Source organism: Pipistrellus kuhlii, unplaced genomic scaffold (assembly GCF_014108245.1).
Source record: "Pipistrellus kuhlii isolate mPipKuh1 unplaced genomic scaffold, mPipKuh1.p scaffold_m20_p_66, whole genome shotgun sequence".
Classification (NCBI taxonomy): domain Eukaryota; kingdom Metazoa; phylum Chordata; class Mammalia; order Chiroptera; family Vespertilionidae; genus Pipistrellus; species Pipistrellus kuhlii.
The window spans coordinates 106543-129704 of NW_023425569.1; the positions used below are offsets into that span (position 1 = coordinate 106543).

A 23162-nucleotide genomic window follows, 5' to 3' on the forward strand; every position below is an offset into this window, starting at 1 on the left:
TCCTTTAACTCACAAAGTTTGGGGCTGGTTTCAAGATATTTATTTTTATTTTTTCAGTATGTTTTATTTTAATTTTAAATTTTACATCTTTATTGTTGAAAGTATTACAGGTGCCTAGGCCATTGCCTGTGTCCAGAGGTTATACTTATAAATTCTTTGGTTAATTCCTCCCCACCCCCACCTTCCTTCTGAGATTCGGTAGACTGATACATATTTTTATTTAATATATTTTATTAAAAAACTGACCAGAGAAGAAGGGAAAGGGGGAAATAGAAACATCAATGATGAGAATCATCGACTGGCTGCCTCCTGCATGCCTCTACTGGGGATGGAGCCCACAACCTGGGCAGCTGTGCCCTGACCTGGAATCGAAACAGGACCTCCTGGTTCATGGGCTGACGTTCAACCACCGAGCCACACCAGCCGGGCACGATACATATTTTAGATCATCTACCGAATGCCAGAGTCCTGCTCCTTTTAACAACCATAAAAGAGTGGCTGCTTTCATACACCAAACTCACCTTTACTTTAATAATTTTGCTCTTGAAGTTGTTGAGGACGACCACAACCTCACCAGCATCAGGCGGAGAGTCTGTCCCGTCATGGCTGAGAGAGAAAGGGAGCAGTAAGCGGGACGCTACACACCTCAGCTCTCAGACACCCATCGCCATGTCTGCCCTCACTTGAGCATAGAGGAGTTTTTCAGAACAAATTTGTTTTCATGACCTGCAGGAAGCCCTTCATGGTAGCAGAAGCACTTGCCAAAGTCTCTACCTTTAGACCCGTGCATCCTGCCTGCCACAACCCAGACTTCCTTCCTGAGTGGCTGAAGAGCGCCAGGGCCACCCCCACCTCCTCCCGGAGATGCGAAAGCCAGGGAGAGAGGAAGCCGGGGCCAGGGAGGCACGTGGCCAGGGACAGGGCACGGGAGGACCGTGGTTTAGGAAAACAGAGAAGCAGATCTTATGGCAGATCCCAGTTGTGTGAAATCCTATTTGGGGGAGACATCTACTGCTGGGAGAGAACTACTGTTGATAATGAAGAATTGTTATAGCGGAGGAGTCTTCATGTCCCGGGCAAGAAACACCGGTCCGGCCGGCGCCAGGGAGCTCAGAGCAGACAGCAAGAGGCCGTGCGAACCAGCGCCACGGAAGCCCTGTCCTATATACACCGAGAGGAAGCCTTTGCCTAATTCACCACCAATTTCCACTGCGACAGCAGGACCGGACCTCACCTTAGTCGAGGCAGTTAATTTTTAAACGAAGTCATTTGTTGCAAACTTTAAAGCCAAACCCCTGCTCCTGCGGAAATGCCCTGGGCCTTACTCCAGGCCCCGCAGAGGACCCGGCGAAGGCGAAGCTCACAGGCCTGTGCACTGCACCCGGGGTCAGGAACAGGCTGTGGGGTGGGAAAGTCTGACTGTCCCACACCTCCCCCCTCCTTCCCGAGGTGGCGATTTCTCACAGGGTGACTGACAGGGCTGTGGCAGCAGAAAGAAAACGGGACCTAAAGGCCCTCTCTCCTCCGGTCCAGCGCGCGCGGTGCCCGAGGGCGTGCGGAGCGGCTCGGAGAGAGCTGGCTGTCACCGCGGCCATGTGGGAGCGCGGCCTTCAGGAGGCCTGCCCAATGCTGGGCTTCTTTCCGAGGCAGCTGTGTGGAATGACGCAAGCACATGGAAGCCGGTAGAATCTGGTACCTCCCAGGCAGAGAACCACACCCACTGACCCTGCTGTGCAGCCCGATGGGAGGATGGCAAGGGGTGGCTGTTTCACAGCTGCCTGCAACGTCCCTCCGAGGACTGTCCACGTGGGAGGAACTAGGGCTACCCCGGCCCGTTCCACATGGCCCCGCTGCACAGCCTGGGCATCAGGCACCGCCTCGGGCTGGCCGGAGGCGGTGACTCTCTGGAGGCTCGTACGCGCAGAGGAGAGGCCAGGCTTCGGGGGAGGGGGCGAGGCCCGAGGACGTCTGGAGCACCGGGTTATAAATTACATTCCGACACCTGGCTAACTGCCAATGAGTATTCAACGTGCATCCCTTAATCCTACCTATAGATCCTGTAAATATCTTCGGAACGTCCTTTCCTCAGCCTGAGAATCCAAGCTCCTGGGTTGGCTTTTAACTGGAAGTAACCCTTGGATAAGAAGAAAAGACAAATTTTAGTAGGAGTCCAAGAACAGAGTTATTCTCTTGAAAATGCATATATTTATACCCTGAGCCCGCTTTAGAACGTGTTGGAAAAGTAAGAAACGTGTATACATTCCACTGCTGTCAGAGCAATGACGTCATCACACTGCCCGTCTGTGGGAGTGAGGGCGCTCCTCGAGCAGCTCGCCTGTTATGATGAAGGGAACTCTGACCCCAAGAGACGCACTGAGAGCATCTGCTAGGGTTCCCAGACCACACCTGGACAACTGCTCAACTAGGGTCATGTGTATTCTGTGGAACATTCTACAGCTTTTAAAAACAATGAGGTAGCTCTATATGCAGTGTTATCTAAAAAGATGCAGAACAATGGAACAGTGTTTACAATACAGTACAAACACACAAAACAAAAGTACATATTTTATACTTACATATATGCATGCAAATACATAGAAAATTCTAGAAGAATTATGGTTAATTTTAGGAAGAGAAATTGGTGGCTTAATAATGGAGAATGTTTGCTTTATCTGTATTTGAAAGAAATGATCACAAGGAGGTTGTACATGTATTGCTGGTGCCATTAAATAGCTTGTCTTAGCTTAAAAAGAAAGACAAATTTTAGTTCTCTTTCAAACACCAATATCCTGCTTTTGAGGGACAGTTATTTCTTTTTTGAAATAGTCACCTGTGTTTAAAATAAGATAGCTAACAAATCAGTGCGACCCACAGAAGTCTACATATTAGAAACACCAGAAGAATACAGCGAGGCCAGCCCAGAGCCCCCAGCCGCCCTCGGGAAGAGCGTGTGACGTGCGGAAGCTGCACGCCGCCCGCGGGACACGGACGCGTGCGCAGGCTCCAATGTGCTTTGGAGGGGACCATTCCCGCACGTCTTCTAAAGCGACATGTAACTACAACCTGTGATTTTAAACATGATTTCTATATTGACCAATGTAGTCAGCATGAATTTTAATCTCACTCATGTTCAGAACACTTGATGAATCTTTGATTGGCTGCCTCCTGCACACCCACTGGGGGATCAAGCCCTCAGACTGCAGTGCCGAAGGCACAGGCGCGGCCCCCTCGGAGCACGGGTCGTTACCAGGTTGGCCATCACGATGGTGTCCACGACGACGGGGCTGGCTGAAGCTCCCAGCGTGAACTGCAGGCCTCGCGGAGGCTGCCCGGTGGTGATGTCATAGCAGTGACCTTCCAGGAGGAGGTGCTCCAGCTCGTACTCGGCAGCCACCACGCTGTCCACCTGCAACGCCACACTCCATCACTTAGACCACTTGGCAGGACAGAGAAACCAACTACATGCAACTACATGGATGAAGCAAAAATGCACGATGCAAAGTGAATGGAGGCTCACGTTTAAGGGTGGCATATGGTAGGACACATTTATAAGAAATTAAACAAGAGCCAACTTCAGTGACAGAAAGCACATCACAGTTGCCTGGGTCACGTGTGGGAGGGGCACGCCTGCCTGGGGCCTGGGAGAGCCTCCAGGGTGAAGGACTGTTCTGTAACTTCACTGGCTGAGGCTGCAGACAGTATACATTTTATAAACTGGGTTGAAAAGAGATTTAAAAAAAAAAGAGATTACTCCACAAGCAGGATGGGGAGAGTCTAACTAGAAAGATAGTACAGAGCAAGCATGGAATACCAACTGCCGAACAAATGAACAGACCTAAATCTAACCAGTGGAGAAGATAGAAAAGACAATCATGCAAGGATTCGTTTATATAAGATAATGTGGAAACAATGGGAAAAATCCAAGAAACATCAGAGATGCAAATTCATCTTGCCCTTCAGATTACAGTAGGAAACACTGCTATGTTACATGCAAATGTCCAAAATGTTCTAATGGCTCCATAATGGCATAGAATCATCCATGTTCTACACCAAATGGCAAAGTTATTGATTCCTTGCTGAAAACATAGCTGCAGTGTCTTGGGACAGCTTGGATTTTGCTTATTAAAGAGTTTCTGCCCTAGGCTTGGCTTTGTAATCGAGCTAATGCTACTGATGCACCTTTGGAGCGACACTGTGTAGTAACACTGCAATGCTAACCTCAATTCCAGAAGCACAGTAACAAGACCTAAGAGGTAAGCCTCCACTTGCTCACCAAGTCCAGGCCCCGCGTGTGCAGTGCAATGCCGAGAAACAAGAGAAAGCCTTGGGGGCGCGTGGGAGAGATCAACCAGAGAGCTTGTCTGCAGATATGATATTCTAACAAATTAGATAACCCATGGACACAGGCAGTAGGTTGGTGAAGGCCTGGGTGGGGAACATGTATGAGGTGGTGCAGGTTAATGGACAAAAGGAGGGAGACATCTGTAATACTTTCAATAATAAAGATAAATTTAAAACATAATCCATAATAAAAAAGGCATAACATGCTAATTAGACCAGACAGCCAAACGACCTTCTGGATGTCCTTCCGGACAACCTTCTGGACAAAGCCAGGGCCGAGAGAGCTGAGCCCCTTGCACGAATTTCATGCACTGGGCCTCCAGTCTCTCTATATAAAAGCCTAAGTGACCGTTCGACTGTTAGCTATGATGCAAACTGACCACCAGGGGGCAGACACTAGGCATGGAAACATGGAACAGACTGTTGAATCTGAGAGGAAAGGGGGGAAGAGGGAGGGCAGGAAGAGATTAACTAAAGATCTTTTATGTATACTAGAGCCGAAACCTGCAATTCCACACCCTCCTTGAAGGGTCCTGGATTGAGAGAGGGTACATGAATCTGTGCCCCGGGCCTCTAGTCATAACAGACAAGAGCACCCAGGCTCTGAAGACATGGAGGAAACCTTGTGTTGCACCAGATTCTGTGCCTCCGTGTACTGCTCTGCAGTGCTGCTTGTGGCTGTTTCATAGCCTCTTCAGTAAAAGCTGGTTCCTCGGGAGCACAGACTCTACTTCCTACTTCTTAAAATTATGGTCGACAGGATGCGGGGGGGAATGCAGTAAGTGTGCACACACAAACACGCTTCCCTAACTCAGTGGCTAAAGGACCTTCTTAAAGAAACCAGGCTTGTTTAACCCAACGAAAAAGGCAGAAATCCTTTGGTGGCTATTTTTAAGTTCTGATCTCCCAATTCCCAAGAAGACAGAACACAGCGAAAAATCAGTGAAGCCAAAAGCTGGTTCTTCAAAAATATCAACAAACTGAACAAACTTTTAGCTAGAATGACCAGGAAAAAAAGAGACAGGAGCCAATTTACTGAAGTTAGCAAGATAACAGGAGACATTGGTACTAAAATTAAAAGGCTTTATAAAAATGTTATGAATAAGTGTATGCCAACAAGTTAGATAGCCTTGGTAGAAAGATAAATTCCTAAGATATAAAAACTCTGGAAACTGACAAGCTAAAAAAGAAAATCTAAATAGGCCCATAACAAGAGATTGAATTAGTAATTTTTAAATTTCCCAATTAGGCAAGAAAATGAAAGAAATCCGGTTTGGAAAGAAAGAAGTAAAATTACCCCTATGTGCAGGTGACATGATCTTATGCAGGTTTGTATATACTAAAACTACAAAATATTGTTGAAAGAAATTAAAGACTTAAAGAAAAAAATCAGCCCATATTCATAGACGAGAACACTGTATTGTTAAAATGGCAAATCTCCGGCTGAAACCGGTTTGGCTCAGTAGATAGAGCGTCGGCCTGCGGACTGAAGGGTCCCGGGTTCGATTCCAGTCAAGGGCATGTACCTTGGTTGCGGGCACATCCCCGGTAGGGGGTGTGCAAGAGGCAGCTGATCGATGATTCTCCCTCATTGATGTTTCTAACTCTCTATCCCTCTTTCTTCCTCTCTGTAAAAAATCAATAAAATATATTTAAAAATAAAATAAAATGGCAAATCTCCAAATTGAGGGATTTAATGTAATTCCTATCAAATTCTCACAGCCTTTTCTGCAGATATTAACAAGCTGATTCCAAAATCAAAAGAGCCAAAATAAACTTGAAAAAGAAACAAAATTAGAAAACTCACACAAGCCATTTCAAAACTCATTCCACAGCCATGTGGCACTGACATGTGGTGCTGGCCTACGGACAGACACACAGGTCAATGGAATGGAACTGAGAATCTAGAATCAAATCTTCACACTTAGGATTAATTCATCTTCAACAAATGTGCCAAGACCATTCAGTTGGGGAAAGGACAGTCTTTTCAATAAATGATGCAAATGAAAATCCACTGAGAGAATAAAGCTATACACAAAAATAACTCAAATAAATCAAAGACATAAATTTAAGAGTTTAAAATTTTGGAAGTTTTAAAAGAAAACATAGGAGCAAATCTTTGTGACCTGGTATTAAACAATGGTTTCTCAAGTAGAACATCAGACGCAAATACAACAAAAGAAAAAACAGGTAAGTCAGATTTCATCAAATTTGAAATGTCTGTGTTTCGCAGGTAACCCATGGAATGAAAAAAAACTGATTTGCCAATAATGTATTTGATAAGGGACAGTATCCGGGCTACATAAAGAACTCTTACAATTTAACAAAAAGACAAGCAATTTTTAAAAAATAGGCAAAAGATTTGAATACAGATTTCTTCAAAGATGGTATACAGATGACCATTAAACACATTAAAAAATGTTTATCATCATTTATCATTGGGTCAAGAATGGAAAATGGTATAGTCACTTTGGAAAACAGCTCAGCAATCCTTCAAAAGATCAAACAGGGTTATCATATGATCTAGCAATTGTACTCCTAAGTATATACCCAAGAGCAATAAAAGCATATCTATAAAAGTTGTGCATGGATGTTCATAGCAGCATTAATCATAATAGCCAAAAAGTAGGAGCAACCCAAATGTCTACCACTGACTAAATAACTGACATGGGGTCTATCCATACTAGGGAATATTATCCGGCAATAAATTACCTGGCAATGTGCTAACATATGCTACGATAAGGATGAATCTTGAAAATAAATTTAAAGTGAAAGAAGGCAGTCATAAAAATATGATTCTACTTAGATGAAATGTCAGAACAGGCAAATCCACAGAAACAGAGGTCAGAGTGGTGGCGGCCAGGAGGAAAGAGAGTGCCTGCTAACGGCGTGGAGTTTCCTTAAGGGGGGCGGAAACATCCTATAATCAGGCAGTGATGTTGGTTACAGGGCTCTGTGAATATATTAAAACTACTCAGCTATACATTTTAAAAGCGTGAATTTTATGGTATGGGAATTAGATCTCAATGAAGCTATTATTTTAAAGAATATAATTACACCTGAATATTGACATCCCAAAGGCCTGACTAGATGGTGACCCAGTCTGTTCAGTCAGGGACTATCCCCATTACACCTAAAGCACGTTCTCACGTGATTAACACTTGGGTGCACTAACATGCTTACCTCTTCTAAATAAATGTTATCCAGATCATACGGCGTTCTGACAGACTCTACCATCCAACTCTCAGGTGTATTCAAATTCAGAGTGAACAGAGGAGACTGTGGCATATCCAAAAATTTGGCTATTGGACCCTTAGCAAAACTATTGTCTGAAGTAAAAGATATCTCTGGTTCTAAGACATAGCGGTAAAAGCTGAAATTAAAAAGAAAAGTGTTAGTTTAAAAAAAAAAAATACAACCACAGTCCTTAAGATTACAGGTCTCCATAAAGGTAAACGGGCTTATAACAAAGCCCACACTGTTCCTTGACCAAACTGGCCTCCTGTGGTTGTGGAAGATGCAAAGCGGAGCCGGAGGAAGAGGCTGGGAGGGAGGCCACCCCTCCTGGCGGATGTGGGTGCTGCTTTCAGGGCTGTACGCATTTCCTGGGCGTTTGCCTTTCTTCAGTGAGAAAACTCACTTTTACCTTACAAAGTCCTAAAAGGTGACTGGCTGTCAGATCACCCTGAAAACACTGTGATAATTTGAACATTTCTCCTGAACAAGGGAAATGGGGGGGAGCTGGGAACTCTTTTGTCTCTTTCAAACACTGTTTAAATTCAATGAGAATCAGCCCTAGCCAGTCTGGCTCAGTGGATAGAGTGTTAGCCTGTGGACCAAAGGGTTCTGGGTTTGACTCATGTTATCCAGTTGCAGGCTCCTCTCTGGCCGGGGCCCTGGTCCAGGCTCGTGCAGGAGGCAACCAATCAATGTGTTTCTCAACCGGGAGACCAGCCGGCCAACTTCCCGCGTCCCCTTCCCTGGGGGGCCCCGTTATCGGGGCGGGCCGGCAGGACCTCACCATGCACTGGGCCTCTGGTAAAAAAATAAACTCACCTAGAACCTAACCTATAGACCACAGCATATCTGTAAATTAGAAATTTCCCCAGCCCCAACACGTGTCATCCTGTGACTGTTAGCTGCTGTGTATCTTCCATGACAGTCACACGCCGAGGAAGCGCCGCCTTTGGAGAGGCACGCAGGAGCCGCAGGAGTTCCGCACGTCCCTCCCAGCGGAGTAACGGTGAAGATGCACGGACAAGTCTTCTCAGTGCAGCACACTGACCAAACGGTCCAAAATTAGACAACGGTATGATTCTGATCAATGAGGGGGGAAGCACAGCTCACAGAAGTGCACCGACACCCACACCCACACCCACAGGGAGTCCTACAACTTCTGATTAGAGCAGGGAGCTAGCAAAGCTAAGCATTCAGTATGTGATCTTTTCAAATATAACCACCCTCTTATAAACCCAGCTTTTAGATGTTTGTCAGCTATTGATTTCTTAAAGAGCTTGCTTTACCTTTTTAAAGGCATGTCAGAAAGTTTAGATTGGCAGTTCATAAATACTCTTAGATTCATGTTGATCAGCTGAGTTAACACCTGAAAGAGCAAACCAGATGACAAAACATAAATTTATCTCTTGCTATTAAAAGACAAAACATTTCTTAACATCTCAAGAAAAGAGACACACTCTAGTGCACAATCTAAATCACACGCGTGCACGCACACACACACAGGCACACACAGGCATGCACACACGCACGCCACAGCCACTGCAGCCACGATCCCTACACAGGTGTGAAGCAGCAGCATTTTTAAAAACCCCTCGGTGCAGCTTACACACTGTGGTATGAGAACATGTGCACACAAATACTCACAACAGAAGGTTAGTTCATTACACTTCATTAAAACTTTATCTTTAAAAACCCCCACAACTTTAACAAGTTGAAGCAACGGTCTTTTAGGCAGAGCTCTTTCAAATGTTCTCAAAACTGCAATGTCTTATACATATCTAAGACATGCTAGTTATAAAAGGGAAAATGATAAACTAAAGTTCTTTTTCCTTTTTAGCTCTTCATCATCATAAATTACAGTATGGCACAATCAATTTAATTCAAAGACGTTGTGCTCTAAGTAAGGATACTTTTTTCTCTTCAGTACATGCTGGGCCAGCTGAGGTTATGAAGCTGCTGGAGAGCTGTGCCACTCTGCGTGAAGACATGCACTTGCCTACGAGGCCCTCCGGGGTCTCCAATGCCTCTGCAGATAACTAAGGGGCACTGAGACCTCAGCGAGCAACTGGCATGCAGTCACTTCACAGGAGCACGGCATGACTGCCCTGCGCTGTGCATACCAAGAGCAGTGGGGCCAGTCTCTGTGATTCTCTGGTGACAGGGTCAATGATGGCCACGACATCAAAGTACGTCTCCCCTTCTTTTGGCTTCAGTTTAATTGCACTACAGAGATCAAAAGATAAAGCATTAATCTGGAAGAAAACAAGAAATCAAGTTAATTTGTCTTGCTGCAGGGGTTTGGAGGGGCAAAAAGTAGGGCAGAGCCCAATATAATTTATCAGTCCTCTTAGCATTTCAAAAATACCTCATCTCTAGAACTAGGCCCCTGGTGGTGAGCAGAGCTAATGCCAAGGAACGCAAGGGTCACCCATCATGAACACGGGGGTCCTGGGGCCTGTTTCGGCGGATGTGCTGTCCGAAGTCTGGGCTGGGCCAGAGGCACTCGTTAGGGCAAGGACGCACACGCCCATAATTCAGACTTCCGTGCTTGGGAGAGTAAGTGACTTCTGATATAAAGCAAATATTAACACAAACCCAATAAAAAGAATTTCTTTAGTTCTAATTTGTATGGTCACAGAGTTTACATTAGGCATTTTAATTGTCTAAGATTCATGAAGGGGTCAGTTCTAGAGCGGTGGTTGCCAACCCTGAGGTCAAAAGGTTGGCACTGCTGTTCCAGAAAGACAAGTTCTTGCTCAGGATGCACGATCTTGGCCATGGAAAGATACGAGCAAGGAGACGGAAGTTTCACCCACTGGCAACCTGGGGCTTTAGGAGACACAGCAAGGGAGGCAGGAGAGGCCTCATTCTAGCTGGAACGCCAGTCTGTCACCCCTGACCGCCCGGGCTGGGTGAGCAGCACAGTCAGCCCCGCTGCGCTGCGTCAGGACCAGAGGGCAGGCGGCTCTAGGTGACGCTCCGCTGAATCTTAGGGGCGATCAGGATGTACACACGGCCCCTCGGGCAAGGGCCCACACGCCAACTCAGGACTCCTCCTGCAGGCATGTCCTGACATTTCACCAGGAGGAAACAGCCAGGCTGTGAACCGCTCCCCAAGAAAACTGGTCTGGATTCCTTAAAGTCAGTCAAAAAGACAAAAAGGAAAAAGAAGGAGCAGGTAGTAGCTACTTTAGATTAAAAGACTGATCAATACGAAATAAGGAAAGAGCTGTAAAAGCCATAGGCGGGCAACGGAGAGGTGTGAGCCGTGCGTCACTGAAGGTGACCCATGAGGGGTGAGTGGAAGGCGCACTGGGGTGACGCACTGGAGAACGTAGGCATGACGTGTGAGGATGTCTGCAAGCGTTTTAAGTAATTCAGAGAATAGGTGAGCGCACGTTTGTACGCAAACGTACAAATATACTTGGGATGTGTTATACACACATGCACCCACAGATGAGCTAAATGCGGCATTTGTTAACAATCGACGCCAGGGCTCTGGAGCCGACCGCTGGCGTTCGGCTGCGAGGAGGCGCTGTGCGCGGAGCGGGTCCTCCTCCACGTGGCCACTGGGCGGGTGTAGGAGGGCCAACGTGAACGTGGGAGTTGCCCACAGCGAGGGGAACCCAATCCCCGGCCATGGACAGCAGGGATGTGGCAGGCACCTGCGCTGGGCATTGGCTCGCTTCCTATTGTCTTAGTCAGCGTTCCCTTCTTCAGTGCTCCTGTGGCGTGGACCTAACACATGTTGCACGGAGCTGGGATGCATGTGTTTCTGATGGCATAAAAGGAACACCTTTGGAACTCCCAGCCAGGACAAAGCAAGGCTCCTAACTCCTTGGAAAAACTGGACTATGAAGTCCAGTTCACATCTTCACGGTTTCTCACAATTTCTCCAACAATTCTGTATTTTCTGGCAAGTTTCTATACGAAGTAGCTCCAACTCACTTCATGCTGAATACAGCTCCTCTCCTGAGTGTGCTAGTCCCCAAAGTGCCACAACTGCATGGAGTTTGTATTGTTGGAATTAACAAGGATTGAAAAGCGTTGAAACGGAAGAAAAGCTTTTACGCTGAGTTGCCTGTAGGAAGGGCTGGCTGGTAAACTCACTGCTTCCCTGGCAGTGTGAAATGGGAGGCATTGCACGGAGGGCCCAGTGCTGGTTCTTCCTGTGCTGTTTAAAAGTGCAGATTCCTCCTGGAGGAGGCCCCTGTTCACTGCAGCAGGTACCTTTCTCCAGAGGCTTCAGAGGTGGGCTGGGCAGGCCCAGCTTGTAAGTTAAAAGGCTATAGAATGAGGGGGTAGTAAAATCCAAGGTAGATTTTACTTGGTACGTTTATCTTGGTAGATAAATCCAAGGAAATAAGATTTCTAAGAAACTAAGCCAGCTTAGTTTATAACAAATGGGCATTATGTTAGAGAAGAAACTTTCCAATCATCCTGCCATGGTCAGTTTAAGTCGACTTACACGTAAACCAAAACCATCTCTTCCCAAGCCTGACGTAGGTGTTTTTGCCATACAGGTCCCTCCTGTGCTGTGTGAGAGGACATAGCCCTCTCGTTCACGTCAGCCATCCCTACCTTGTGAGGGGACTTCCCCCCTCATTTTGCTGGCTCAACATTGTGTGTCGATGAATGAGATTGCTGTCACACTGAGTAACTTACTGAGTTCAGGAAGGTCCACGTTCACGACAGACTGGCGATGGAAGGCAGTTGGGCATCTTACAAACAGCCTTCTGGTTGTGGAACAAAATGGGGTTTGCTGCCTTTGCAGACCCACGGCTGCTAAATCAATTACAAAAATAATTTCTTTCCCAGTTGAAGTAGATTCTAACTTAAAAGTCTCTGCTTATGTGATTGAGTAGTCTCATTATTTAAGTCTGCCGTTCTTTAGAGAAGGAAATAGAGTGGACAGTGCTACAGCCAGCTTGTGGTTTGGCAGCAACTGCCTCTCAAGCACTCTACCACAATAACAACGGAGTCTTTTCAGCAGGTCTGCAGTTAAAGATGCACCATCTTTTCTCAGTCCTCCTGCTCTCAGTCCTCATACTTTCCTCAGTTTTTGGACTTTTAGGACATGAGTCTTGCTGTAGATCACCCAATATGGTAACTATTTCCAAAGCAGGAGTCATACTGAATTCTCGTGACTTCGAGAAGTTGCTGACATTAATTTCAAGAACTATATACAACTTTGAGTAGTAAATATTTCCAAAAAACAAAGTTCTAGTAATATTTGTAAACAAAATTGAATGAAAAGTTATAGACAACTTAAAATAAAAATTCTTCAATAAACCAACTTTTGGGGATAATGATCATTGTTTTACATTTCAAAAGTACTGACTTTAATCAGCTTAACAATAACCCACAACCTTCGGACCAACTTCAAAAGTACTGACTTTAGAAATCAGTTGTATGACTTTTGTCTTTTTCTGTGTATCTCCCTCCCCCTCCCCCGAGCCCCGTATATTTTTAAAATACTTTAATAAAGTTTTTCTCCAGTGTAGGGAGAAAAAAAAAAAAGGTAAATCTAGGTTAAATATATTTAGGTGTTCACTGTAACAGCCTTTCAACTATTCTCTTGGTTTGAAACTTTTCCAAATAAAAAAACTTGAGGAAAAAGGGAAGGACATCCTCATAATGCTAAACAAGAAAAGTGTTCTAACAAACTCTTGTTTCTTCTTGAATATCAAAAAATTACAATTGATCCATGTATTATAATTAAATGCTTTCTGTTTTCCGAAAAGGTACATTCAGAACTAATTCAGATGGATTCAGAAATAACTGGCAACTTTTAGACAACTGAGATCTATATAGAAGTTTGACATGTGAGTATGAATACATGAGAACCATATGGCAGACAGATGTCCAGGCAGTAGGAACTGTGTACAGACTTTACATGAAAAGCAGACAGGTCTGAGGGAAGGCAGCTGAGACTTTGGGGGCAGGGGACAGGACAACGACGACAACGGCGGACGGAAACGGCTCTGCACAGTGGGAGCCAGCACTTGCTCAGAAAGCTCTGGGACAGTGTTTACTATCGCCAGCCTGACCTTAGCAAAGCCAAACGCGGTGAGTGTGGTGCTTTGGAAAGAGTGGAAGTTGCCCCTGAACCCTACTCGCCGGTCCAGGAGCAACTGAAAGCAACGACTCTCCGGCAGAGGCCCAGGTCTGCCGGCAGATCGTGTGAAGACGGAAGAACCGGTGAGTGAAGGAGCAGGAGCAATACAGTCTCCGGGCAGGCAAATGGAGCCCCGATAAAGCAGATGTGACCCCTCAGCCAGCACAGCTCTCTGAAGCTCGCAGTGGAGGCCAGCGCCCACTGAGGAACACCCAGGGAAGAGAGCCCCTCACAGCCATGCTCCTGAAGAAGACGCCTGGCTTTCTACTGGCTGCAGGCACCACAACATGCATCTTCATCTCAACACCCTGTGCTTTTCAGGCAAGGCTACAGTTAAAACCTTCAGAATTCCTGAAATTAACTGTGGTAAAACCCAGTTATAAAAGTCATGTAATTCAAGGATAACATTGTAATCTTAAGCCTTATATAACACATTGTAACTTTCAAAATACATAGTAATCTTTCCAGTGGATATAACCAGCAGTGGAGAAAAGTGTGTTAGTTGTACAGTGTCCAATGACAAACAAAATTATGTTAATTTTACAATATACTGTATCTGCTGGTGCTATTTTTATACAGAGAATCAACAGCCTTGTAGGAAAACAAGAAACAGTTTAGTAATAAAACATTCAAGTTCATTAAAAAGAGTTTAATCAAGGGCACACACAAATTCAATGTTAGTCCCATACCTGTGTCTGTCTTCAAAAAACTGGTACTCAATTCTTGTGTCTCCTTTTGGTTGAGCAGACAGGAGAGCGTCCACCTTCATTACCAAGTCGCTTGCCCTGAAAGATGTGGTTGGTAAAAATTCAACATCTCTTTAAGCAGAAAGTTTTTCCAATTATTGCTGAACACGGTATAATCAGCCAGAATAGTGAACCCAACAAGATGGCTTGAAGATGCCTTTGTACCAGTAGGCATGCAAAAAGTACTGATTTTGAGAACGATTAGTTTTATAACTTTGGGGAAGGTACTGATTTTTCCCTATGTGAATGGAGATGATATTTTGCAAGTGGCTGACCATCGATCTATAAACCAGGAGGTCACGGTTTGATTCCCAGCCAGGGCACATGCTCGGATTGTGAGCTCGATCCCCAGTTGGGGCATGCAGGAGGCAGCCGACCCATGATTCTCTCTCATCATGGATGTTTCTATCTCTCTCCCCCTCTCTCTGAAACCAACAAAAATCTAAAAAAAAAAAAAAAAAAAAAAAAAGAAAAGAAAAGAAAAAAGTAAACTTCATAAGCTTACAGGCACCACGATCAAAGAGCCCGCAGCTGAGCTTCCGAAAGCGGAGGACAGTCTCTTGCTGCAGGTCTGGCCCTGGAGGAAAGCTGGGCCATGATGAGGAAAGGGTGCGCTCCAAGGGGGAGCAGCACGGCACCAGGGAAAAGACCCTGACTGGCAAGGGGATTCTAACAGTATTAGAATCAATCATTTGGCAGCCCCATAATGACCTTATTTCCTAATTCACCCAGGACAGGCTCAGAGCCATCTCTGGTGAGTGAAAGGCAAGGCTTTCGGGCATAGTCTGGCTATTATAGACTCCAAGGGGCTACCCCCAAAACCTCCACAAAAGAGGGAGTGATACATGGGCACCACCTAAGCCCATGCCTATGCCCATGGCAGGGTGGCTTCAAGTCATGGGCATCTCCTGGCCTGCATCAGGGAACGGCTCAGGGTATCACTTCAGCACCACGGAGGTACAGGGCACCTCTTTATCTGTAAGGAAAAAGATCCCTTGCCATATAACCTAAGACTTGGCAAAGAGATTATTCTGGCAACTACTGAAGTCAACACCTTACTAAGATACACATCTTAAATTCTACAGTATGATGGTATTATGACAAAGATGAATAAAACCCCAGAACTTTTAAATTTTATATCCTCCACTACACAATAAAGAACAAGATCAAAAGTGTGAAAGGGCGAGGGAGGATCCAAGATGGCTGCAAAGGTAAACACCTAACCGCAGCCACACACAACAATTTCAATAAAATACAACTAAAATATAAAATGGACATTGCCAGAGCTACAAGAAGTTGACTGACTGGAAATTCTACAATGAGAAGGAAAGAGAAAACCAGAAGGAAAATCAGAGGAGCTGTAAAAGCCTAAGATACGGAGACACATTGCACGCACGGAGAGGACGGAGCCGGAGAGGAGGGGCGGCTGAGTGCCTGGCTGGCGTTCCCTAGCGGGAAGGAGATAAAAGCTCCAGACTGTGCTGAGCCCAGTTCCAACTGCTCTGAACCCCAGTTCTAGGCCAGACCCTGGGGACCCAGGCTCACACAGAGGGAGCCGGGGCTGTGAGGCGGAAACCCCGGGGGAGCGGCGAGAGGCAGAGCCTCCCTCCGGCTGCGCGCACATTGTGTGCAGAGAAGGGACGGTTGGCTGTGCTGCAGGATTGCCCTGGCGGGAAAGAGACAAAAACTCCAGACTGGGAAGAGCACGATGAGAAGCGGGAGCCGCCGCCGGGCGCTGGCAAGGAGCCGGGCGACAGGGCTCCCCGGGGGGGGGGGGGGGGGGGGGGGGTGCTGCTGGGCCCTAGACAGCTGATTGCGGGCCACGGAGCCAAGGCCGGGGGCTGCTTCCTGAGCAGTGCCAACCCCCGCAACAGGCTGAAGCCGCGCAGGAGGCCGTGGAGAACAAAGGGGTGCTGCAGGCCAGCCTGCTGAGCTTTCAGGACGAGGAGGAAGAAACCGAAGAAGTTTTCAATGTGAAGAAGTCAAGTTATAGCAAAAAGATAATAAAATTACTTAAGAAAGGACACAAAGAAGACCTTGAAAAATCGAAGATTAAGACAGAACTCAACTCATCAGCCAACATTGCACCATAAATGTGTCTAAAAAAAAAAAAAAAAAAGAATGTTGGAGCAGCGGGGGCCAGGCCCAGAGCGGCCAGGCCCAGGGCAGTGGCAGCCGGGCCTGGAGCAGCAGCTGCAACCAGACCCAGAGCAGCAGAAGCCAGGCCTGAAGCAGTCAGGCCTGGGGCAGTGGCGGCCAGGCCCAGGGCAGCCAGGCCCAGAGCAGCCAGACCCGGAGCAGCCGGGCTCGGAGCAGCAGCGGCCAGGCACAGAGCAGCACCAGCCGGGCCCAGAACAGCCAGGCCTCAGGCAGCAGCAGCCAGACTCAGGGCGGCCAGGCCCGGAGCAGCCGGGCCCAGAGCAGCCAGGTTGGGAGCAGCCAGGCCTGGAGCAGCAGCAGCTGGGCCTGAAGCAGCCAGGCCGGGAACTGCCAGGCCCGGAGTGGCCGGGCATGGAGCAGCCAGGCCCAGAGCAGCCGGGTCAGGAGCAGCAACTGCCAGGCCTGGGGCATCCAGGCCGGGAACAGCCAGGCCCGGAGCAGCAGCAGCCAGGCCGGGAGCGGCAGTGGCCAGACCCGGAGCAGCTGGTTGTGGAGCGGTCCGGAGTAACAGCGTCCAGGCCCGGAGCAGCCGGGCCCGGAACAGCTCACTCCTCACCTGCCCATGCCCCAGGGCTGCCTCTCAGACATGGCTGGAAACTTTGGGGGGAACTTGAGGGTCTGCTGAATCAAGTGATGAAGGCTTAGATCTGGATGTGTTGAGTTGTTGTAGCGCTGGGGTGTTGATCTGTGAGTGCCTTATGTGGGGTCTGGATGAGGTTGGTTGATCTATTTGGAAATGTCTTTTGTGTGAAGTGTATCCTTGGGCATGTGGAGGTATTATTGATTTGAGAAAATGCTAAGTAACTGATTTACTATCTGAAAAATTTAAAGTTCTGAAAGTTTAAGGTCTCTTGGCAAAAAGAGGTTTTAAAGCTAACACCTTAATTTTAATGGAGAAAGGGAATGAGGAGCCCTTCCCACCCAGAACAGATAATCCAATTCCAACCAGCAGCTAAGTATAAACAATGTGTTCATTTACATTTGAATGGCTATTCCTGTTGATAGCCCAAGGGCAAGTTTACATGTAAACAAGTTTGCTTCTCAGTTCCCAGGGCAGAAAAAAAACAAGGTTTAAAATTATTAGATTTTAAAATTTATTCTTAAAAATATAGAAGTTTATTAATTAAAAAAAAAACACCCAAGGAAATTAAAAAACCTGATGAACAATATTAACTGTTGATTATAATAGAATCAGAGATACGGGAGGGGAGAGGACTGACAATTCTCGGGGGTGGGGGGGGGGAAGGGAAGTGGGGGTTCGGGAAGAGACTGATCATAAACTGTGCACCTATGGATGAGGACAATGGGGGGTGGGGAAAGGGCAGAGGGTTGGGTGGGAACCTGGTGGAGGGAGGAATAAATGAGGAACTTTTGTAATAATATGAACAATAAAGATTGATTTAAAACCAGGCATGCAGTGGGAGAAACCGTCCGCATCTCATACATGTGTGATGTGTTGCTACCAAGAACATATATGAAGAACTCTACTAATCTGCAACAATTAACAAAATAAGCCTTGGGCATTTTTATTTTTTTTTAAAAAGACATACAGATGGCCAATGAGCACATGAAAAGATGTTCAATATCACTAATCCTTAGTACATACCAAACCAAAGAGATACCACTTCAGACCCATTAGCATGGGTATTATGAAAACAACAACACAAAATAACAATTTTGGTGAGGACGTGGAGAACTTGGAATCCTAACCATTCCGGGTGAGAAGTGAAAGGGCACAGCCTCTCTGACGCATGGATAGGAGGGCAGGAAACAGAAGACTGGCCCCACACCCACGTGTGGCACTTGGAATTGAATGGGATACCTTGGGCCGTAGCTGGTTTGGCTCAGTGGATAGAGTGTCAGCCTGCAGACTGAAAGGTCAGCCAAGGGCATGTACCCCAGTTGCAGGTTGCTCCCTGGCCTGGGCCCTGGTCAGAGAGTATGCAGGAGGCAACCAATTGAAATATCACAGTGATATTTCTGTCTTTCCATCTCTCTAAAAATCAATGGAAAAATATCCTCGGTGAGGATTAAAGAAAGAAAGGGATACCTCATCTTCAGAAGTGCCCTGAGGTGCCCGGGGTCCCAGCCCCACACCAAGATGCCACTCCTCACCCCCATGGCCAGGGTTCCAGTGCCAAGAGAAGTCCCTATAACTTCTGGGTGTAAACCAGCAGGGATTGTGGCTCAGTGACATGGAGGCTGCTGGAGTCCCAGGTGTTCCCCTTAAAGGGCTGGCTCATGAGTTTACTTAAACTCACTCACTCTGAGCTCCAGCGCTGGGGCAGTGGCTCAAAAGCACATAGGAACATTCAGGGAGGAGCTGAAGTGTCGGCATCAGAGTGGGAGCCGAAGAGCCAGCCTCCTCCCAGACAGAAGTGCTGGCAGAGGCCACTGCTCACCTGCTGAGCCACCACATCAGAGAGCCAACAGGCAGAGCCTGATTGGGTTGGTCTCAATCAACCTGGCCAACACTGTGTGCCCCATCTTGATGACTCCCTGAGACCCCGCCCCATCCAACTTACACATCCACCTGTGCCATTTCCATCCTAAAACCTCTTAATGTTCACAAACCGCACACAAGCAGCATCTGGTCGAAGCATGCCATATACTTGTTGCTAAGTGGCTCCAAGCCTGTCACTCGCAGCAACTGGCCACAGTACACAGTTTGATCTTTCTTAGGCTCCTCCAAGCCACCACAAATAGCAGCCATCTGCAGATTGTTTTGTAGGTCATGCTGAGTGGCCCTGGCAGGGGTACAGGTGGCAGCTGATTTTGGCCTGCCCCTCCAGGTAGGCCCCACAGCCAGTACAACTGGTGGTCAGATTAAGAGCATGCAAGTTCACCACCCAAATACTACCCCAAGTGACACATTCAATGGGTGAACTTTTCCAGCATCAAGGCCCTGGTGAAGTGAGTACTGTTCTGTCAGGTCAGCCCCTGCACAACAGCTCCCCACTGTGGTTGCAACTAATCCGTGCAGCCAATCAGCCTGGGGATAAATCCCTCCCACTGACCTGCCCAAAGCAATCAAGGTTCCATTATAACAAGATGGAGCACACAGCCCATACTGGGGGTGCACAGTGCAGTGATCAGGGAGCCCCCTCCACCGGGCCCTCAGGATTACAAATACAATGGGCCACTCTACCAAGACTGGGAAATACAGCAGCCCTCCCTAATACAAACACATCAATGCATCCAAAACGAGGAGACAAAGAAACATGTCCCAAATGAAACAACAGAACAATATTCCAGAAAAAGAACTAGAAAAAAAAAGGAGAGAAGCAATCTACCAGATGCAGGTTCAAACACAGGTAATAAGGATGCTCAGTGAGAACTTCAACAAAAGGTCAGGAAACATAAAAATGGAGGTAGGAATCATAAAAAAAAATAACCAATCAGAAATAAAGACTAAAAGAATTAAAATAAGGAATACATTACAGGGAATCAACAGTAGAGTAGATAAAGCAGAGAGTCAAATTAGCAATTAGAAAGAAAAGGAAACAGAAAATACCAAATCTGAACAGAAAAAAAGATTTAAAAAAGGTGATAGTTTAAGGACCCTTTGGGTAGCATGACAATATTCACTTCACAGGGGTACCAGAAGAAGAGAGAGAGCAAGGAAAGGAAAACCTAGTTGAATAAATAATGATGGGAAACTTCCCTAACCTGAAGGAAAAAGACACGCAAGTCCAGGAAGAACAAAATGAACCCAAAGAGGCCACACCAAAACACATCATGATTAAAATGCCAATAGCTTAAGACAGAGATAATCCTAAAAGCATAAAGAGAAAAGCGTAAGATCCCCTGAGACGATCAGCTCATTTCTCAACAGAAACGTTGCAGATCAAAAGGATTAGCACAAAATATTTAAAGCTACGAAAAGCAGGGTCCTATAAACAAAACTACTTTACCCAGCAAAACTACAATTTCTAATCAAAGGATAGTGAAGGAGCTTCCCAGCCTAGAAAAAGCGAAAGGAGCCTCTATGACAACACTGATCATCACCAAACCAGAATTAGAAGAAATATTAAAATGACTTACTTAAGAGGAAATAAAGAACGCATAAATAATAAAATGGAAATAACTATATACCTATCAATAATCACTTTAATATAAATGAAATAAATGTTCCAATCAAAAGATAGAAGTTATTAAATGGATCAGAAAACAAGACCCATATACACTGAGTGGCTAGATTATTATGATCCCTGAATACATAATAATCTGGCCACTCAGTCTATATCCTATATAATAAAAGGCAAACATGCAAAATTGTCCCCTTGATCAAGAGTTCGACCAGCAAGTAAGCCAGCCAACCACCCATGTCCCCTCCCCCCTGGCCAGGCTGGTTGGACTGCACCCATGGGCAAATTCACGCACTGGGCCTCTAATATATATATATATATATATATATATATATATATATATATATATATATATATATATACACACACACACACACACACACACACACACACACACACACACAGAGTGGCCAGATTATTATGCATTCAGAGATCATAATAATCTGGCCACTCAGTTTATATACTGTATACAGGAAACCACCACAGGTCAAAAGATACAGAAAGTAAAGTGATAATAAAATATATTTCAAGTAATTTTAAAAAGCTGGGGCAGCAGTACATCAGACAAAATAGACTTTTACACAAAGGCTATAGTAAAAGACAAATAGACTACATAATGATAAAGGGAGTAACCCAACAAGAGGATATACCTCTTGCAAACATGTATGCTCCCAACCGAGGAGCATCTAAACACATAAAGCATATCTTGTTGGACATAAAGGGAAAGAATGACAGTAGTACTGTCATACAGAGGATTTACACCTCATTGACATCAATGGATAGATCTTCCAGACGGAACACCAAAAAATAAACAGGCTTGCCAAAACCGGTTTGGCTCAGTGGATAGAGAGACAGCCTGCGGACTCAAGGGTCCCAGGTTCAATTCCAGTCAAGGGCTGTACCTTGGTTGCTGGCACATACCCAGTAGGGAGTGTGCAGGAGGCAGCTGATCAATGTTTCTCTCATATCGATGTTTCTAACTCTCTATCCCTCTCTCTTCCTCTCTGTAAAAAATCAGTAAATATATTTTAAAAAATAAATAAAAAAGTAAGATGTATTTAAAAAAATAAAAATAAAAATAAAAATAAACAGGCTTATCTATATACTAGAAGCCTGATGCACAAAGACTCGTGCTAGAATGGGCTTTCCTTTCCCTGGCTGCCAGCACTGCCTTTCCACTCCGGCCCAGCCCTTTTCCGCTCAGGCACCTCCTTCCCACGCTGCCAGAGGCCCTGAGAGACTGGGGGTGGGGCAGAATGCCCATCACCCAGCAGCTGAGTATGCAAATTAACTGCCATCTTTGATGAGTTAATTTGCATAACACTCCTGATTGGGTGGTGGTATAGCAGAGGTATGGTCAATTTACGTTTGTCTATTATTAGGTAAGATACGAAAGGCTAAGTGACCTTCTGTTCGACTGTCCAACTGCCTGACTGGCCAGTACATATGACACACACTGGCAAGCCCATCTAATAAAAAGGTAACATGAAAATTAACTATCACTCTGTCTCAAAGATGGTGGCACTGACAGCCACAAGATGGTGGCATCCAGTCTCCTTGGCCGCGTGGAGGGGAGGGGGGTGGCTGCTGAGAGTGGACAGTGTGAGCAGCCTGGTGGAATGCTTTCTTCGTCACCACAGTGACGAAGCAACCGTTCCACTCCAGCCCCGGGAGGGCCTCTGGGCAGCGGCACGGAGCGGCAGAGGCCTCTAGGGGGCTGGCCCGCAGCCTCCACCGCTGAGCACAGGCCCGGAGAGGCGACGGCGGGCCCTCCTCCCACAGCAGCAGCACAGCTCGTAGTGGAGAGCTGTGGTTCCCAGTCGCTCCCATGGAAGTGGCAGGCGACCTACTGCACGCAATATCACACAATGGGCTAATAGTTTAAAAATAAACGTTGACACGCGCCTGTGCAATACATATAAAGCTCTTGCTGGCACCAGTCGCACACATGTGTTTCAATGTGTCGTTGTCGATTGTGAATCTGGTTGGCACTTCTATTATAGAGTATTAAAATATTTCTTGTAATTAAGTTCCTTTCAATGTGCATAAATCCATGCACCAGGCCACTAGTATGACATATTAGCCTAAATGGATTTAATGGATGTTTATAAAGCATTTCACATCGAAGCAGCAGAATGCACATTCTTTTCAAGTACACATGGTACATTTTCTAGGATAAATAACAGATTACGATAAATAATAGAAGTCTCAAAAAAAATTTAAATAAAGAGACTGAAATCATATCAAGCATCTCTGATGAAAATGGTATGAAATAAGAAATCAACTGAAAGAAAAAAACTAAAAGCACAAACATATGGAGGTTACATAACATGCTACTAAACAATGAAGGGCCAACAATGAGATCAAAGAAGAAATCAAAAGATATCTTGAGACAAATGAAAATAAAAACACAACTACTCAAAACCTATGGGACAGAGCAGCCAGAGCAGTGCCTTTCCATCTGCCTTAGCA

At 46.0% G+C, this 23162-nt stretch overlaps 1 protein-coding gene and 1 pseudogene across 1 annotated transcript in view; one reads left to right on the plus strand and one right to left on the minus strand.

Annotated features, from left to right (window-relative positions):
* UGGT1 (UDP-glucose glycoprotein glucosyltransferase 1) overlaps positions 1-23162 on the minus strand; it is a 152944-nt gene that overhangs the window by 25670 nt on the left and 104112 nt on the right. Inside the window, 7 exon segments of the mRNA XM_036420289.1 lie at positions 522-606; positions 2049-2134; positions 3248-3406; positions 7525-7714; positions 8865-8944; positions 9699-9801; positions 14386-14481. Coding sequence (XP_036276182.1) covers positions 522-606; positions 2049-2134; positions 3248-3406; positions 7525-7714; positions 8865-8944; positions 9699-9801; positions 14386-14481 — 799 coding nt within the window.
* On the plus strand, positions 10919-11887 carry LOC118708817 (annotated as a pseudogene).